We start from the raw sequence: 17,832 nt of genomic DNA, 5'->3' as shown, positions 1-17,832 counted from the left end.
TGTCTCTGTTAATGTATAAAAACAAAAACATACAGAAATAGAATCTGGGGGGCACCTGGGTGGCTCAGTCGTTAAGCGTCTGCCTTCGGCTCAGGTCATGATCCCAGGGTCCTGGGATCGAGCCCCGCATCGGGCTCCCTGCTCAGCGGGAAGCCTGCTTCTCCCTCTCCCTCTCCCCCTGCTTGTGTTCCCTCTCTCGCTCTGTCTCTCTCTGTCAAGTAAATAAATAAAATCTTTAAAAAAAAAGAAATAGAATTTAGTATCTTCAAACAGACCCTTGTATATATGAAAATTTAGTATCTGATTAAGATGGCATTTTAAATCCATGGGAAAACAGTGAAGTCATTTCATAAATGGTACTGGATAAATTGATGATTCAGTTATAAATAATAAAGTCAGTCCCTGTTTTACACTATACCCAGAACAAATCCCAACGAATTAAATGTTTTTAAAAAATCAAAAAAATAAAGGAAGACTTTTTAAACTTGATGTGAAATTCAAATAGAAAAATAACTGAGGTGATTGTAAGACTTAAAAACTTTATAGGAAAAGATGTCATATGTAACTTGAAAGACACATGACACTTAGGAAAAATATTGTCCATATATATGATAGAAGGTATTTTAATGTGTAGAGAGTTCATAAAAATCAATAAGAGAAAAAATATTTATAGAAAAATTTACAAAAGAAAACATGATGACTGAAAAATATTGGATTGGAGGGATTTGAAAGCTTGATAATGGCTAGAGTCAGCCGATTCTAGGCACATAACTCTACTCATATGTTTCCAGTGGTGGGATGAATTTAGTAGATCCTTTTGAGATGGCTATCTGAAACCATCAAAATTTTAAATTTGCATACCCTTTAATCAAGAAATTCGGTTGTTGGGAATTCACCCGTCAGAAATAATTTGTAAAAAATATTTAGAAATAGCAAGAAGGTTGCATTGATTGACTAATCATTCATCCACATGATGGCAGTCACAATGGCTGGTAGACCTATATGACTTAGTAATACTAGTAATTCTTACAGTGGTTGAGCCCTTAATGACCTTGTTCTAAGGGCTTTGCACACATTAACACACACACATACACACACAAACTAGTAGACTGGAAGGAGATCATAGAGAAGACTTGCTTTCTCTCTACGTATGCAGTTTGGTATTATATAAATTCTTAATAAGATTTGTCAGTTGTTTTATGATAAGTAGTAACAGTGATATTACCCTTTTGAAATCACTCCTGTTATAAAATTCTGATACTTATACTGTTAAAGCCCCATTTTACTTGAGTCTCTGTGCTGTCCTGGAGCTGCTCCTTACATTTGCAAGAGCTGATTCTATCCAGCTTTTCCCAACTGGGCTTTCAGGGACTTCACACTGGTAAATGGAAGTTGGCTGTGGTCCATGGACATTGGCAAACAATACAGATCAGGGCCTCCCCTCCCACTTCCCCCCGGAAGAGAGCCCTTATTTACGATAGTGCACCTCAGAGATAGCTACTCATTCTCCCTTCTCTCTCTCTCTCTCTCTCTCTCTCCCCCCTCCTCTCTCCCCCCTTCTCCCCCCTTCCTTCCTCTCCTCTGCCTGATCACATCTTCCTCTTTTCTTTTCTCCCTCCTTCCTCTCAAATATGTGCCAGATACTTAGTGCTTTTGTGGAGCTTCAAATTTAGCAGAGATAACAGATATTAAGAAATAATTGTATAAATGATTACTTTGTACAGTTGTGAGAAATGCTAGAAAGAGAGAAACAGAGGACATGAGAGTATGTGAAAGGGACATCCGCTCTGGTCTGAGATGGTCGGAAAAGAATGGCCTGTATTGTTGTCGCTTGCTTTCATTAAATTAATAGGTACTTAATTTTTTCATCTTTTAATTAATCTATTACATTTGGTGTTTTACTCACTAACCAGAATATAATAGCAGTGAATGTTCGTCGTTATATTTTTCTGCTGAGCATTGCAGTGAACGTATATATATATTGTATATAGTGAATCATATAACTGCATTGCTGACAGTACAGGTATTTTGTTCCTGAAAACGTGGATGCCGATACTTAAAAATATCGTCTGAACCTTGCACATCATCTGTAATGTTGTCTGTATAAGGCATTCCGCAGATTCTGTGTTTCTATTCTGAAGTAGCTCAACATGGATGGTAATATATTCATCAGCATTTTGAAAGTGCACAGGAGGTAAAAGTGGATTTAGTGTTTAGTGTTTTTTAACTTACTTGACAAACTTGAGTGCTTTCTCATATTGCAGGAATTTCTACAAAAATAGTTTTCTCAGTTTGGTTTATCTAAGAGTAGAAACCCCAAGCTTATAAATTTTCAGAATCATTCCCTTTTCTACCTATTTTGCCTTCCCTCCCCCTGGCTCTAGAAGTTCTCTGATAAGTCTTTCCTCTGTTATCAGGCTCAGTCTCAGGGAGCAATTACATTTAAGATTATACCCAGCATCAAAGAGGAGACACCATCTAAAGAAGGCAAGGTAATCATTCCTTAAACAACCTTTTTTGTTTGTTTTGGCGGTGAAGGGCGCTAATGTTTCCCCATCTAATACATACCCTCTTTGTCACAGTGAGTTCATTTTCATATTCTCTTTTTAAAAAATCATTCTTTTGGGGGGGTGGGGATGCCTGGGTGGCTCAGTCAGTTAAGCGTCTGCCTTCGGCTCAGGTCTTGATCCCAGGGTTCTGGGATCGAGCCCCACATCAGGCTCTTTGCTCAGCAGGGAGCCTGCTTCTCCCTCTGCCCCTCCCCCTGCTTGTGCTCTCTCTCTCTGACAAATAATTAAATAAAATCTTTTAAAAAATAAAATAAAAAATTATCCTTTTTTTAAACAAAAATTATCCTTAAATCAGAGAAGAATGTTGGCCCTTTCACATTTACTTTTTATATTTATTCCTTTTAAATGAAACTCTCTTCCAGATGTTTATCAAAGCCCTCTTTGACTATGACCCTAATGAGGATAAAGCAATTCCATGTAAGGAAGCTGGGCTTTCTTTCAAAAAGGGAGATATTCTTCAGATTATGAGCCAAGATGATGCAACATGGTGGCAAGCAAAGCACGCAGGTGATGCCAATCCCAGGGCAGGCTTGATTCCCTCAAAGCATTTCCAGGAAAGGTGAGCTACTGGCGCGCCGTCATGGTCTCTCTTCAAATGACCTTTTGTTCTCTGCAAAGTATCACTCGAGGAGAGTTGTGATAAAAGGAGCACTAAAACCTTGCTTTAGAATCCTTTATCCCTCAGGTTTGGATTTCTGTTTTGTCTAACTAAGGATGAATAATGACCAAAAATAATATGACAGGACCAGGTCATACTCGGTTTTTGTTATGAAGCAAATGGAAAAATAGCACATTAATATCTGAAACTGTATTGTTGTGAAAGATGGGGGGGGGGAATGAAGAGTGATTTTGGAGTGGGGATGATTTATAAAACTCTGAAAGTAGAGGTTTTATTTTTTAATTTGAATAGATTGCATTGTGCTCATTTTTTCCCCTGGCTTCCCTTTTTTTCTCCCCCCTTGGGACTTTTAATATTTTGGTGTTATATTAATCTTGGATCTGTACTGAAAATTGATAGGCATTGACCTTCTTTTTCCCCCAGGAGATTGGCTCTGAGACGACCAGAAATATTAGTTCAGCCCTTGAAAGTTTCCAACAGGAAATCATGTAAGTTTGTTAATAAAAATGCAGAGTAACCAAATCTTGCTGTTTATTTTTGACTATTAAAACAGGTGTTTGTGGGAGAACGAGAGCTCGTAGTGCCTTGTGATAGCTTTTGGATCATCATTTCACGGCAACCAAACAAATAAGAAACTCACAATAGAATATTAAAGTGAATCTTTTGAAGAAAGGGGTGTTTGCGGTTGTTTATGATAAACCCATGACTCACACTTTAAGAAACTAACTGGCAACACTACTCTCCTTGACTTCTGAATGTAGGTGTTTTCATAAATGTAACCTGAAATGCAACTCTTTTATTTCTCCAAAGCTAGAAGGTTTGGGTAAGACACTTCTTGGTAAAATTAGGGGGGGAAAATCTACCACTTTCTTGGGCACAAAGGCAATTGAGCCTAAGAAGAGTTGTTGTTCTTCTTAACTCCTTGCTTATCCAGAAATATAGTAACTCTGACCTTTAACTCGCCTGTTTGGAGTCGTTACAAGACGAGATTAAAACAAAGTAAGAACAGGAAAAGGATGAGGTATGATTACTGAAAAGAAGATAGTGTGGATTTGGGCGCATTCTTTTTCTCCTTCATACTCCCCTTCTCTCAGCTTCTCTTTTACTCCCCACCCCCTCACCCCTGTCAAGTCCCATCCCATAAATTTCTACTTCATCTCCTCTAAACGTTTCATGGTTCTAGGTATTTTAAGAGTAAAAAAAAGCCTTTTGTTTTCAACATAGAGATTGTACATTAAAAGGCGAAATGCACAAATAAATGGTCCTGGAATTTTACACCAACATCTGGTTTTAGTATTGTTGCATTTTTCACATCTCCTGTTATTTCTGTCAGTTTGTAGACGTGTATAGCCCAGGAATTACATTATAAGAGAGCCAAACTACAGTCGAGTATAAATCTCACAAGCAAGCAAATACTTCAAGTGGAGCACTGATTCAAAAGCCTGCTTGTTCTTGCTCCGTTAAGTCTGGGCAGAAGGAAAACACACTTGTCATGGAATGCCACATGGATTGTGACATCAGAAAGCGTACAGTTTAACCAGAAGGTTGCATCGTTTTTAAGTGTGATGAATTTTTGCTGGCAGGGGCTCTGAGGCATCCACCTGACTTGCTCCTGGAGGGATTTCTAAACTGGGGGCCTGCACACTTGGTGCATGTGGGATAAAGTGTGTGTAACTTGAAAAGGAAATCAGTGTGATTCTACTCGAATCTGAATCCATACTCCCAATTTGTTTGAGTCTTAGGCAACTTAGAAATGTCCAGTTTGATATAGTTGTGGATTTTCATTTATTTGTTTTTATAAATGTGCTTCTTTAAACAACTACTTGGAATGGGTATATTGTCTGTCTTTCTAATAGATCTCCTCAAACTGGTTTCAGTATAAATATGTGTGAATGTCAGAGGGATTTTGTGCGTGCGCCTGTGTGCACGTGCACGCACGCCTGCATGCATGTGTGTAGAGCTGTTAATTGTAATGGGTGATTTTTGTCTGTTAATATGCAGAGTTTTTTTATATGATAATCTTGAATATTTGAGTCTGAGAAATATTTATTCCAAAATTACTGAAATGTCATTATCTGGATGTTTTAAGGTTTTTTGTTTTTGTTTTTTTGCTTTTTCTGCCTCTTGAAGACCATGTAGGAATGTTTACTGTTTCCCATTCACACTTCCTTCCTTTTCTTCTTTTCTATTTTTTGAAAACTAGACTTGATTCACGGAGAGATGTATTGGTGGTTCTCATATACGGATGTTCTCTATTTTTAAATAAAACCAAATTGGGTCAATATTATCCAGATCACTAGTGTATAGTAAATATGGCCTTATTCAGAGAGACAGTCTATGTCTATGAAGCTTAAATAGAAAGCTAGTACTTTTGTTGTCAAAGAATTAAAAATTCCATTTGAAGTTTTTTTTTAAATGTTGTCTCCTAAACCCCTGAACTGCAAAGTTATGCAAAAATTATTATACTGGTTCTGAACATTTTTAAAGTTATTTAAAAGCACTGTGTTCTGTAATCTGTGTATCTGATAGTGATTCTTTACATAACTACCCTTATAAATTGCAAAGGCCATCTAACCCAACACTTCCTGGACTTCAACATTTGGTACTTAGATTTTTAGGATAGGACATCCATATCGTGCTCTTTGCTAAATTACAGAATAACACTATGAAGAAAAACAGAAAGTTAACATAAAATCTTTTATATATATGACTTTGAATAAAAATTCATAGACTAGGTTTTAAGAAACGCTTCTAATTTAATGTAAACATTTTAAAAGAATAATTCTATCTTGTTGGTGTTTTATAAGGGTATTAAAAAATAGTCATGTTGAAAATTTTCTGTACTAAATTTTACAAGTGCGCTTAAAACCTAGGAGATAGTGTTAAACAATGAATTTAGAATAATGACTTTAGTCAGGTAATAATATGTATCAAATTAGCCAGTTAACTTTTTTCACATAATAATTGCTTGACTTACTGTGGTTTTACTCTTTGACTCAACAATCATCATAACTAAAGTTTGCATGGAGGAAAAGCTCTGGAACTCTATGGGCTCAGTCAATGTCAAGATCAAAGTCAAAAAGGATTGGAGAAGGCATTTATGTTTGTGCTAGAGCTGTAGATAAATTCAGGAGCCATAATACTGACATCTTCAGGCCTTAAAACTGGCATCTTCATGCAAAACTCTGTGGTATTCATCTTTGATGCTTGGTTATTTCCTCCCCTTAAGAATCTTGGCATATCTGGTACAGATTGAGAAAATAGGCTTCTCAAACAAAATAATTTTCCTCTTGAAATTAAACATTCCTAAAAAATATGAACTCTTAAAACTAAAGCATAAGTGAATCTTAGAAGCGTGATAGAGGGACTCATCCCCACTTCCTCCTGTTGTTTCAAAGAATAGCTTACCTAACAAAGAAATTGGCAATAGAATTCTGCGTTCCCTCCCTTTCTCCTTCATCTGATGAGAGGCTCTTACGTAATGGATTTACATTAGTAACAGAAACAGAAGAGCAGCCTAGAAGTCTGATAGGTTCTCTTTGACATGACCAACTTTTAGATTATTACATGAAAGACACAGGTTAAGTGTTTTGGAAATGAGTTAAAAGCGTATCCTATGTCTCAAGTAACATATAGGAGGAGTTTTCATGACAGCCACTTGGCAGCTTGCAATTCTTGTGTCGATATAATTTAAAGTACTCGATGATTTTTCTGCAAAAAAGCTTATTTTTTATAGTTCAGTTGCATATATAAAGCAATATGATATTACCTAACCTTATTTAAAAAGCAATATGATTTTCTTTGGTTTATTGAAATATTGTTTGTTCCCTTTCTATTGAAATTAAACTTCATACGTTTTTTGTCTTCCTAATAATACAAACATTAATAACTTTGACTTCAATAGTATGGAACTTATTTAATTCTAGTTTTACAGTGTATTCCGCAAAGCTTCTTCTTATTCAAGTAGTGTATTTTATAGGAGAATATTCCAGTATGATTTTTATCTATGGTGCTTAGTTTCTTTTTTTAGTTCTCAAAGTATAAATACCTTAAAAGATCTCATACTGCTGACTGAATAATATTAATTTAAAATTTTTCTTTTACAAAATAGCTCTTATAGAATTTTTGTAATAAAAAAAGTCCAGAAGGTATGATTTATGTTTTTAAAGATTAGAAGGTAAAAATACAAAATATTGTATTTTAGAATCTATTTTAACCAGTTGTGGCTGCTGTTGTGTGGGTACAAAAGAAAATATTTAACTGGAGCCAGAGGTGGCCATTCAAACAGCATATAACCGAGTTCATTCAAAGACAGGCATTTTGTGGATTGAAGATCACAGTCTAGCAACAGTACAGTTTAAACACTGAGTAAACAAATGAATTCACTCTGCATGGTACCAATATTTTGGAAGGCCAAACATTTGAGAATAATACATATAACATTCCAGGTTGTTATAATACAACTTTTCAAATTGAGTAAGCTCCTTTCTCCTAGCATCTTAAACAGTATTTATTTAGTGTGTTCATATATAAAGTTAATTCAGAAATTAACAAGTAGATTGCTTATGTTTAAATTTGTATGCCTAAAACTCTGTCAAATATTTCTTAATATTGGTGGGATTTTGTGTTAACAGAAACATGGGGTTTTAAAAGATACTGAAAGTGGGTTTCCCCCCCCCCTAATATTTACTGATATTCTTTGGGAAATGCCAGAGTTCAGAGATTGTGTGGAGAAAGGTGCAGATGAACTAGGCTTGTAAATTGTATGTCTGACTGTGTCAGGAGATGGTTGAGGTGATGGCCTGTTATTGCTCACTTTTCATCTTAGTAGACTGTGTTCTTCTTACATAAATTGAAAATGTTCTTTCTAAAACACTATCAGGGTCTGTGCTGTTAGCTTTTCCATATGAAGGGTTTTAAGCCATACCCTCTCTTGCCTTTTGTCTTGGGGACCCAATGCTGTGCAGGTAAGAAAGAGTTGATTAAGGATTAAGGGTGTGGTCTATGGTCACAGGTTATTGCAGACTTGTAGGGAAGATTGCATGTGGGCAGAGGGAGGCATAAGAAAGCAGTTTCTAGGGTGGGGAATTTAACTTTGCCCCCGTAAATACGATCATACCTATTTAGACACAATTTCTCCACTTGTCAAGAGTATCTGACATTGCACGGCTCCGAGTAGCTAGCATCCAGCAGTGTAGAAAAGTTCCTCCTGTCCTGTTACGTGAAGCTCATCAAATGCTCTTCATGAGAGCTTTCCACTCCATTTTCTGAAGACATCCACAATTATTCTTTGTGACTTTGTTGTCCTCTCCTCTGTGATTTTTGTAATTTTCCCATCCTGCTCTTCAGGGCTTGAAGATGTGGAGAGTGGACTCCTGATAGGCTGGGGAGAGTCTCCCCCAGACTCTCCAGTCAGGAGAAACACACTTGGCAGGGTCAAGTGTCAGGGGAGGGGTCAAGAGGCTTGTATGCTGGGAGGTGGTGGAGAGTAGACTGGAAACTTGAAAGAAACTTACTTCATTTGACCTCTCCACCGACTTACATTTCCTAGCGTAAAGTTAGAGTAATTAAAAAGTGATTTTGGTGTGACAGTATAGCATAGTAGTTAAAAACACAAACCCTGGAGCCAGATTGTGTGGGTCCCTGTCCCAGAATGCTTCATTTCTCTGTCCCTCTGATTCCCATCTGTAAGACGGAGATAACAGTACTGGCTTCATAGAGTGGTGGGAGAATTCAATAAGTTTATGCATTTAGTGTACACAGAACAGTGCCTTAGTTAAGAATATAGTTAAGAATCGTGCAATTATCCCAAATGTCTTCTGAGATCACCCTTTTATATGTTTTCCTCTTTGTTCAAACTTGCTAAGTGTAAGGAAGAGTGTTCTTTGCTTTTCCTACTGGCTGTCCATGAAGAATGTTGCTGGCTTGGATATATATGCATGTGGGTTATCATGCAAAAAATAACCATTCTCTTCCTACGTAAAGCATGGGGAAAATATTCTTCTGAGAACGTACACAGTGTATTCACAACCTTTTATTAGAATATGAAACATACTATACTATATGTGACATGGAGATGGTTATTTTTATTCTGGATTGACTTCGGTGTTTTAATTTTTTTCTTACGTGCGTGCGTGTGAGAGAGAGAGAGAGAGATGGCTTTTATCATCTGTTGTATGTGACACTGGTTCTTTAATCATGGTGCAGCACTCAGTCAGTCCTATTGTTCCTTCAGAAAATATACCTTCTGTTTAATAATCCACATAATGGTTGAGTGTCTGAGTTTGCAGATTGAAACATCTGAAACACTGCTTGTATTATTTCCACTAAGCCTAGTTGCTTGGCTTGGCTAATCCGTATCACATAGTTTATTGTTTGTTTTCTGATAATTTGTCTTAGATGTACATGACATTTCAGAGCTACTAAGGAATGAGTGTAAATAAATTCACAACTTGGGTGACTCACAATTTGAGTCCAAATAATAATGATTTGCTTGTCATTTTTGCGAATTATGTTCAGATAGAACCAATCCAGCTGGAGCACCCATAGGTTTTGGAAAAATAAAAAGACAGTGGTGCACACTCGCTCCTAAGTGTTTTCTTTGACTGACATTCTGTAGTTTGGAGAGAGAAGTGAGCCAAAAACTGTCCCAGTCAGTCCTATTTGTTCTACAAAGTCTCGTAGAGAAAAATGTTCTACCTTGATTTGTGGTTCCATTTTGCTTCTATTAAATTGCCAGTTCTTTTTCCACCTTTAACTGAAGGTGAGTTTCCTAAGTCACACAGAACTCTTAAATTTCTTTCCTATGAGTAACAATTAGTAACAATTAGTAATTTTTAGAATTATTTTTTTAAAATACCTTTTAGCAAATAATATAGCCAGAATGAAGTAAAGAGTTCTTCCTGACTCATTTCATATCTTAATAAGTTGATAATACTGTTAACTTTACCGGGTATTGAGATATTTTAAGGGCATTTTAAGGGTTATTTCTAAGTATGTATCCTAAGTGTTAAACAGACAGATTAGTTTACAAACAGAAGTGTCCTATGAAAATAATCCCCCATTGAAGGTATTATTTTGAAAAACTTGTTTTTTCCCTTATTATTTTTCCCATTTGGGCATTTAATAAACTGAATGAAGGCTTTGTGCTTTTACTGCTTTAGTATATACATTCTTTTTAGACCAAGACTACAGTGCAGTCTAAAATGTAGTTTTTTGTGAATTCTGTTTATATGTTGACTAATAATTTTGAAATACTTAAAATACATTTTTTTCCCTTTGGCTTTTCTAAGATGAGGAAACAATTGAGTGTGGTAGGTGGATTTTTTTTTTTTATCCCTCAGATGCATCTTCTTCTTACTTTAATTGTATTTTCTGCACATTTAATCATTTCCTTTCTCATTTTCTTTGTGCTTCTCAGAGGAAATTAAAGGTACATGTATGAAAGCTTCCCTGCCATAGTCTACTAATTTTATTTAGTACACCTATGTGTGGATTCGATTGAATATAGCAAGTAGTTTATAGAAGATTATTGTATATCCAAGCTTCCATCTTGATGTTACAGTACCAAAAATCATGGTTGGACTCTGTTTGAGAACTGCACTATTTTTGCTTTGTATAGCAGAAATAAAGAAAGTGATCTGAAATAGTACATCATGTTTTTGTCTCTGTCGGTAGTCTCAGTGTTATTCGGTTATATTGACATCCTTATTTTAACATAAGGATGTCAGGTGAATCTTCTCAACTATCTGATATCAGCACATGCTGTGCTGTTAGTTCTGGAAGCATATTTATGTGAAGATAAGAGGCCTAAAGTAGTAAGTACCCACTACAATTAAATTTTTAAGATATGCATAACCCAGTTTTCACTTCACTCCAACAAATAATTAATAACACATCATTTATTTTAAAATGTTTTCATCCGTTCATTTTTCAAAAACCAAATAAAAATAGAAATAGTATGCCTTTATTCCTTCCCAACACAGAATTTCTTCCTATCCAAAGAAAGGATGTATCTTAATCTTAACCTTTCTGTCTAATCCAGTGAGCCAAAGTAATTGCTGTATTTTACATATTATCAAAGAGCCTGATTTACAAAAATAAATTTACTTTGGGGGATCAAGTGTTGTAATTTTCTTAGCTATGGAAAGTATAAAGAGTGTAGGCAGATCTTTTATAATTTTCTTGGAACTGCATCAAGGAACCTCTGAAGGAGGCTGAAACATGAATTGCATGATGTTTTAAAACATTACTTTAAGCTTAAATATAAAACACAATGTTTTATGTTTAAGAGTGGCATTGTGAGGGCTGTTCTATGCTGTGCTTTACATAATTGTTTTTAAGTAATTTATTTTTTGCATCTGTGGCTGGGCTTCTAACTGTTCTGCTTTATTTCTTGGCTTTTGTTCTGTATGCTTTTACACTCCATCCAGAAGATGCTGAATATGCTGGTAACCACAGTGGAACCTATATAGGTGAGCAATTGGTCATGGAAGAGGATTTCTTTCTTTCTGTTGCTTTCTCCAGAACCATTATATATTGTTTTACCTTAAATTAGCATATTTGCACTAGCATGCTCTGATGTTCGGTGGGGGGTAGCATGACCCTTTATGTTAAACAGGCTCAATGGGTTGGACATAAAGGAATTCATAGTGTGCTTTTGTGTTGTTGTTCAAGAAGCTTTCCAGATGCTATATTTTTGTAAATCATTATTTTTGGGTAGAAGTTGAAAAACGTTTGTGGCTAAGTCATTTTACTCAGTTAACAGTGTCTGGACTTTTCTCAATTATCTGGTTAGCTGTTAATTTGTCAAATCTTCTAAATAACTTCTTCCAACATAACTTTTTGGTTTTGTTTTCCAATGATTGATTATTCACGTTGCACCCCTCTACATAACCGTTGGCTGAACAGCCCCAAATATAATTAAGTCTGTGATTGATGTGCTCATCTGTATCGGAAGGAAACCTTCCCAGTGTGGCCATGCCGAGGGATGTTATAAACAAAAGCCAAGATATCTAGAAATTGTTAAAGGCCTCAGAATTCTCTTCAGCTGCCTCCCACTTCAGACCTTTCCCACCCTTGCCCTGACCAGGTCCCTACTGTACGAGTGACAGGTCATAGTGTAGAAACACAGTTCGAGAGAGAACCTCTTCACCCTCCTTATTTTTAGATTAATATTTATGGATATGATAATATCTCTTGGTTATTGAAGAAATTTGCCAGATGTGATATTTGGTATTTAATAAATATTATCTCTACTCCTGTGAGATTGGTGGGATTTTTTTCCACTTTACAGAAAGGAAACTGAGCTTCAGAAAATTGACAGGAATTATCTCTGAACCTACAGGTAGTGAATGGTGCCTCCCGGCCCCACATTCACATCTGTGCAGGTATAATGCCTATACTTTATCTTTGACAGTATGCTGTCCTTTCGTTTTGCATTCTGCAAAACAAACTCCATGCAGAAATCTAGAGTATTCCAGTTTTTAGGCTAGAAAAACTGTAATTGGATGGTCAAGGAGAGGTTAAAATTTCATTAATTCTTTACTCATTTCAGAACAGTACAGTGTGCCAGATACTCTGTATATCCATTAACACCTCTCCTTATACCCTCAGAAACTTTTAATGGCTTCAAGGAGCAAGTGTTTCTTCTCCTGAGTCTGTGGTCACCTGAGTGGTTCTTCTGGTCTGTGTCAGCTTGGTGGACCTTTGCACTCTGGTGGTTGGGCTGGGCTCTGGTTGGTCTGAGGGGTGGGATGCTCACCTGGGTAAAATTGTTTCTCTTTCCTATAGTTGTTCATACTCCAGTAAGCTAGCCCATAATGCATCCCAGGGTTCCAGAGAGCAACAGAAAAAACAATCTCCAGTATGTTAGTGCTGGTGAAGCCTCTGCTCACGTCACATCCATTAATGTCTTGTTGGCCAAAACCAGTCTCATGGCCAAGCCAGCGTCTGTGTGCGAGGCGACTGCCCAAGAGCTTGGATTCAGGGAGTTGTGAACAGATGCACAGACTTTACTACAAGCTTCCTCCTCTCTCCAAAATAGAGAGATACCTTACTCTCCCTGACTTTCAGGGCATATACTCAGTCAGTTAGATGGCAAGTGTATATCCGCTGAGTGAATAACTGTGGCATAAAGCAGGATCTGATAAGAGTCACATAAAATGCTATGATTCAGGGGTTCAGGGGATGGCCTTCCAGCCTGAGGCAGTGAAGGATCCAGTCCCACAAGGAACGACATTAGAACCAGGCACCAAGGGTTAGGTGGAATTAGAGTTAAGCAGCAGGGGATGAAGGTAGAACCAGTAACATGGAGAGAGGTGACTGTTGCAGAGCATGAGGCATATTTGAGTTTGGATGAGGTGATGGGTGTGTTCTTTTTTACTTTCTCTGTTGCGCTCTGGAACCCTGAGACCACAATATGGGCTGGCTTCCTGGAGGGTGAAAAACTACAGGAAAATGAGTTCTGGATGAAATGCCATTGGATCTGGCAAGAACTCCATTGTTATCTGGAGTCAGTGATAACTCTGAGAAACAGCTTTTCTGGAAGCCAAATTGCAAGGTGTTAAAGAGTAAGTGGACAGGGAAAGAAAGATAGCAGTTGAGTTCAAGGCCATTTTTATAGTTCGGAGTAGAAATATTTTAGTGGGAGAGGAAAATTGGATCAATTCTATGGACAGAGTTGGTGGATCTAATGATAAAGGATTAAAATATCTTCATGAATTTTTGGGGGGGCGAGGGGCAGAGGGAGAGGAAGAGAGAGAATCTTAAGCAGGCTCCATGTCTAGCCTCAGAGCCTAACATGGGGCTCGATCTTACGACCCTGAGATCATGACCTGAGCTGAAATCAAGAATCAGATGCTTAACCAACTGGAGCCATCCAGGTGCCCCAAGGATTGAAAGTCATGAAATCAGAAGTAATTGGTTGAACAAGCCCCAAAGCAGACTAGATTGGGTGGAATTGAGACTACAGGAGTGCCTTAAAGAATTTGGGATTAGCAGGTGAGATTAAACATGCAGTTACCCCATGACCTGTAATAATTTTTTAGAAAAGGCAGAGGGCTTTGTGCTTCCAGGACACCATACTGTAACACCCAATTACAGAGGAAAAGAGGGTACCATCTAGGTAAAATGGGAATATCATGAATCATATAATGATTCATATCCAACCTGGTGGCACACAAACAAGCTTCAGGCCATGTTTGGACAAAAGATATATATTTTTGTTAGTACCACAAAGTTGGGAAATTTTAGGTAAAAATTTCTGACTCCTTTGACAAAACAAAAGACTTGGCTAAACGAGGCCTTCGTTTCCCAATGTTAATAATTAGCTGGAGTTGAGTTACAACCGACTCTGTCAATGGCACCCAAGGTCTCTGGTTCCACACAGTTTCCACCCCTCATCATCTTGCCGGTGCTGAGGCGGGATGTGGGTAGACATTGTCCTAACAGCTGTGTTGGTGTTTGTATTATACAGGGAAGTATTTCTTGGTCTCCATGTTCTCCAACGTGGGGAAATAAAAGTGGCCAAAGAGTATTTCAGACAAATGGGACACCCTGTTTCTTTGAGGACTGATTTTTGTGCAAAATATATTTGTGTAAGGCAATTGACAAGATTGTTCTACCTGTCTGGCTTCCGTAGGCTTTTGAATTTGCAAACCCTGCGTACAGATTCTAGCCATCCACTCTATTCAACTTCCGCTCTTAGAGAAGATTATCTTTCCCTGTGGCAAAGGGGAAAAACATGGTTAGTGTGTTTTAATGGATGTGCATCATGTTAAATCTTTCATTCTGGCCTAAATGTTTATCCTGACACATGTAGCAAGAGACTGCTGTAGGTTCACAGACCTCGAAGTTCATTTAGCTAGGAGTTAAGAGGGTTAAGGGAGTCTAGCAAGGTGCCTGAGAAGAGAAGCATATAACAAAAGACTTTGTTTTAAAAAAGAATATGAAAATATAGGTTTCATAAACTAAGCATGATTCCGGTAAGTTTCTTTTTTTAAAGAAACACTTCAAACTAATGACCACAGATTTGAAACTTTATCTTTTACAGGATAAACAAGTTTGATCATACTCTCTGGTTATTTTATATATAATTTAAATTATATGATTATTTTTATACTATTATTACTTTGTTACAGATACGTTGAACAAATTGAATGTTACGTGGAATTCTGTTTTTCCTCAAAAAGCCAAATCCTCAAAATCCTTCTAGATCTTGTGGATTTTATTATTATTATTATTATTATTATTATTATTATTATTATTATTTTCAGTTAGCCAACATATTATTAGTTTTTGATGTAGTGTTCAACGACTCATTAGTTGCATATAACATCCAGTGGATTTATTATTTTTTATTGTTTCTTTTTTTTTAAGTTTTTATTTACATTCCAGCTAGTTAACGTACAATGTAATGATAGTTTCAGGTGTACAATATGGGGATTCAACACTTACATATATCACCCGGTGCTCATCACAAGTGCCCTCCTTAGTCCCTATCACCTATTTCACCCATCCCCCCACCACCTCCCCTCTGATAACTATCAGTGTGTTCTCTGGAGTTAAGAGTGGATTTTTAAAAAGAGGTCTCATAAGTAATATGCTAACATAAATGACAGACTTTTATGGTGGAAGTATTATTTGGTAAACACCTTAAAACATACTGTGAGTATAATGCTATGACTTTTTCTCGGTTTTTCTCCATTTTTTTCCCCCTCAACTAATTATATCTTTGCCTTTTTTTTCTATCAAGTTCTTTATCTGTCTCTTGTTAGTTTGATGAGCTCTTTCTGTGCAATGAATATTAGCCCTCTCTCTGTTGGGCACATTTTTTTTGATCTTTTGGTTGGGTTTTACCTTTTTCTATTCCAAGATTCACAGCATGTAGATATTTCATTGCCAGATCCGTGAATTGTTTCCTTTGTCTTCTGAGTTTTCTTTCGTATTCCCCACACTAAAATTTTTAAAAAGAATTCTAATTTTTAATTTTTTAAAAAAGATTTTATTTGAGAGAGAGCGAAAGTGAGATCACAGAGGGAGAGGGAGAAGCAGGCTCCCCCCTGAGCAGAAAGCCTGATGTGGGGCTCGATCCCAGGACCCTGGGATCATGAGCTGAGCCGAAGGCAGATGCTTAACCAACTGAGCACCCAGGCGCCCCTAATATTTTTTTTAATTAAAATAACATATGCATTAGGTTAAGCCTATGAAATTGCTTCATAGTCCTGTTTTGTAGGTCAGAAAACAACAGAATGTCAGCAGTTTCCTATGGCTTTATTTAATAAATTGTTTGAAAAGTCACAGTATTTGCAAGTCTTACAACCCCAAACAAGTGTACCTTTCCCTTTTCCAGTCCCACCTTTTCCCTCAAGAGACCACCACTTTAGCTCTGGTTAGCTGTTTCTTCTGGTATGTACAGAATATAACTGTCTTATAATGATATTTCTGGATTTTTTTCTAATATTTACTGAATGCCTATTATGTTCTAGACTGCTGTAGACACTAGAGTTTCAACAAAGATCAAAACAAATACCCTTTCATAGAGCTTCCATATTGGGGGTACGTTTGGGACCAACAACTAAATAAATTACAAAAGATCTTAGGTGGTAATAAGTGCTATGAAGTAAAGTAAAACAGGAATGGGTGATGGAGGAGCTGGGAAAATGGGACATCAAATTTCTATAAGGTGGTTAAGGAAGGCCTCTTTGAAGTGGTTGTGTTTGAGCAAAAACCTGAAAAGGAGTCTCGTGGGGAATGAGAATTCCAAGGAATGGGACAAGCATGTGCAAAGGCCCTAAGACAGGACCCTGATGCCTCTGAGGATCAGTAGGGAGACCAGTGTGAAGAAGGGAGGAACTGATACGACTTGAGGGTTGGCAGCGTAACAGAATGGTTGTAGAGAGGAAGGGGATGGAGGGAGTTTCTCGGCTCTTACTATGTGTGAGATTTGAAATCATTGAAGGGTTCTGAGCAGAGCAATGACTTGACTGATGTATGTTTAAGGAGCACTTGGCTGGTCTGTTGAGAAGGGACTGTAAGGGAGCAAGGGCAGAAACAAGGAGCTATGTGGAAATCCAGGCAAGAAATGATTGTGGCTTGAAAGAAAACATTCTCAGTGGAGGTAGTAATAAGACTTGAGATGCTGAATACATTTTAAAGGTGAGACTGACAAGATTTTGAGACAAGTTGGAGGATCAAGGATGAGAGCACCATTTTTGGATTTAGTAACTGCAAGGGTGGAGTCACCATTTCCAGAGATGGAAGAGACCATGGAGTAGAAGTTTGGGGTGGGGAAAGATCAGGGGATGCTGGTCGGGATATACTGAGTTTATAGTACTCATATACAGGTGTTCAATAGGCAACTGGGTAGGCAGCTTTGAGTTCAGGCAGTTGATTTAGAAGTTGTCAGAGTTAGATCAAATTTAAAGGTACAAAGCTGGATAAGATCATTGGGGGTGGGTGTAGATTTGGGCAAGAAAAGAACCCAAAGTGAAGTAGAAGGAAATCCAGGGGTGTGATTCTTCTAGGAGCCAATAAAAGTTTTAGGAAGGGAAAGAGTGATCAAACAAGATGAGGAAAGAGAAGCGACCTTTGATTTAGCAATGTGGAAGTTACCAGCAACCTTGATACACAGTTGGTAGCTTG

The 17,832-nt window shown here is 37.3% G+C and overlaps 1 protein-coding gene across 7 annotated transcripts in view; it reads left to right on the top strand.

Annotated features, from left to right (window-relative positions):
* MPP7 (membrane palmitoylated protein 7) overlaps positions 1-17,832 on the top strand; it is a 299,054-nt gene that overhangs the window by 212,332 nt on the left and 68,890 nt on the right. For 3 of the 7 annotated variants that reach the window (XM_032395850.1, XM_032395847.1, XM_032395848.1), the window contains exons 9-14: positions 2,418-2,492; positions 2,933-3,129; positions 3,613-3,677; positions 10,482-10,502; positions 10,610-10,621; positions 11,622-11,663. In XM_032395850.1, coding sequence (XP_032251741.1) covers positions 2,418-2,492; positions 2,933-3,129; positions 3,613-3,677; positions 10,482-10,502; positions 10,610-10,621; positions 11,622-11,663 — 412 coding nt within the window. The remainder of the gene's footprint in view (positions 1-2,417; positions 2,493-2,932; positions 3,130-3,612; positions 3,678-10,481; positions 10,503-10,609; positions 10,622-11,621; positions 11,664-17,832) is intronic. The other 4 variants (XM_032395849.1, XM_032395852.1, XM_032395851.1 and 1 more) reach the window with 4 other exon arrangements.

The sequence above is a fragment of the Phoca vitulina genome, unplaced genomic scaffold, assembly GCF_004348235.1.
Source record: "Phoca vitulina isolate PV1807 unplaced genomic scaffold, GSC_HSeal_1.0 scaffold88, whole genome shotgun sequence".
NCBI lineage: Eukaryota > Metazoa > Chordata > Mammalia > Carnivora > Phocidae > Phoca > Phoca vitulina.
This window is presented reverse-complemented; position numbering and strand designations above follow the sequence as displayed.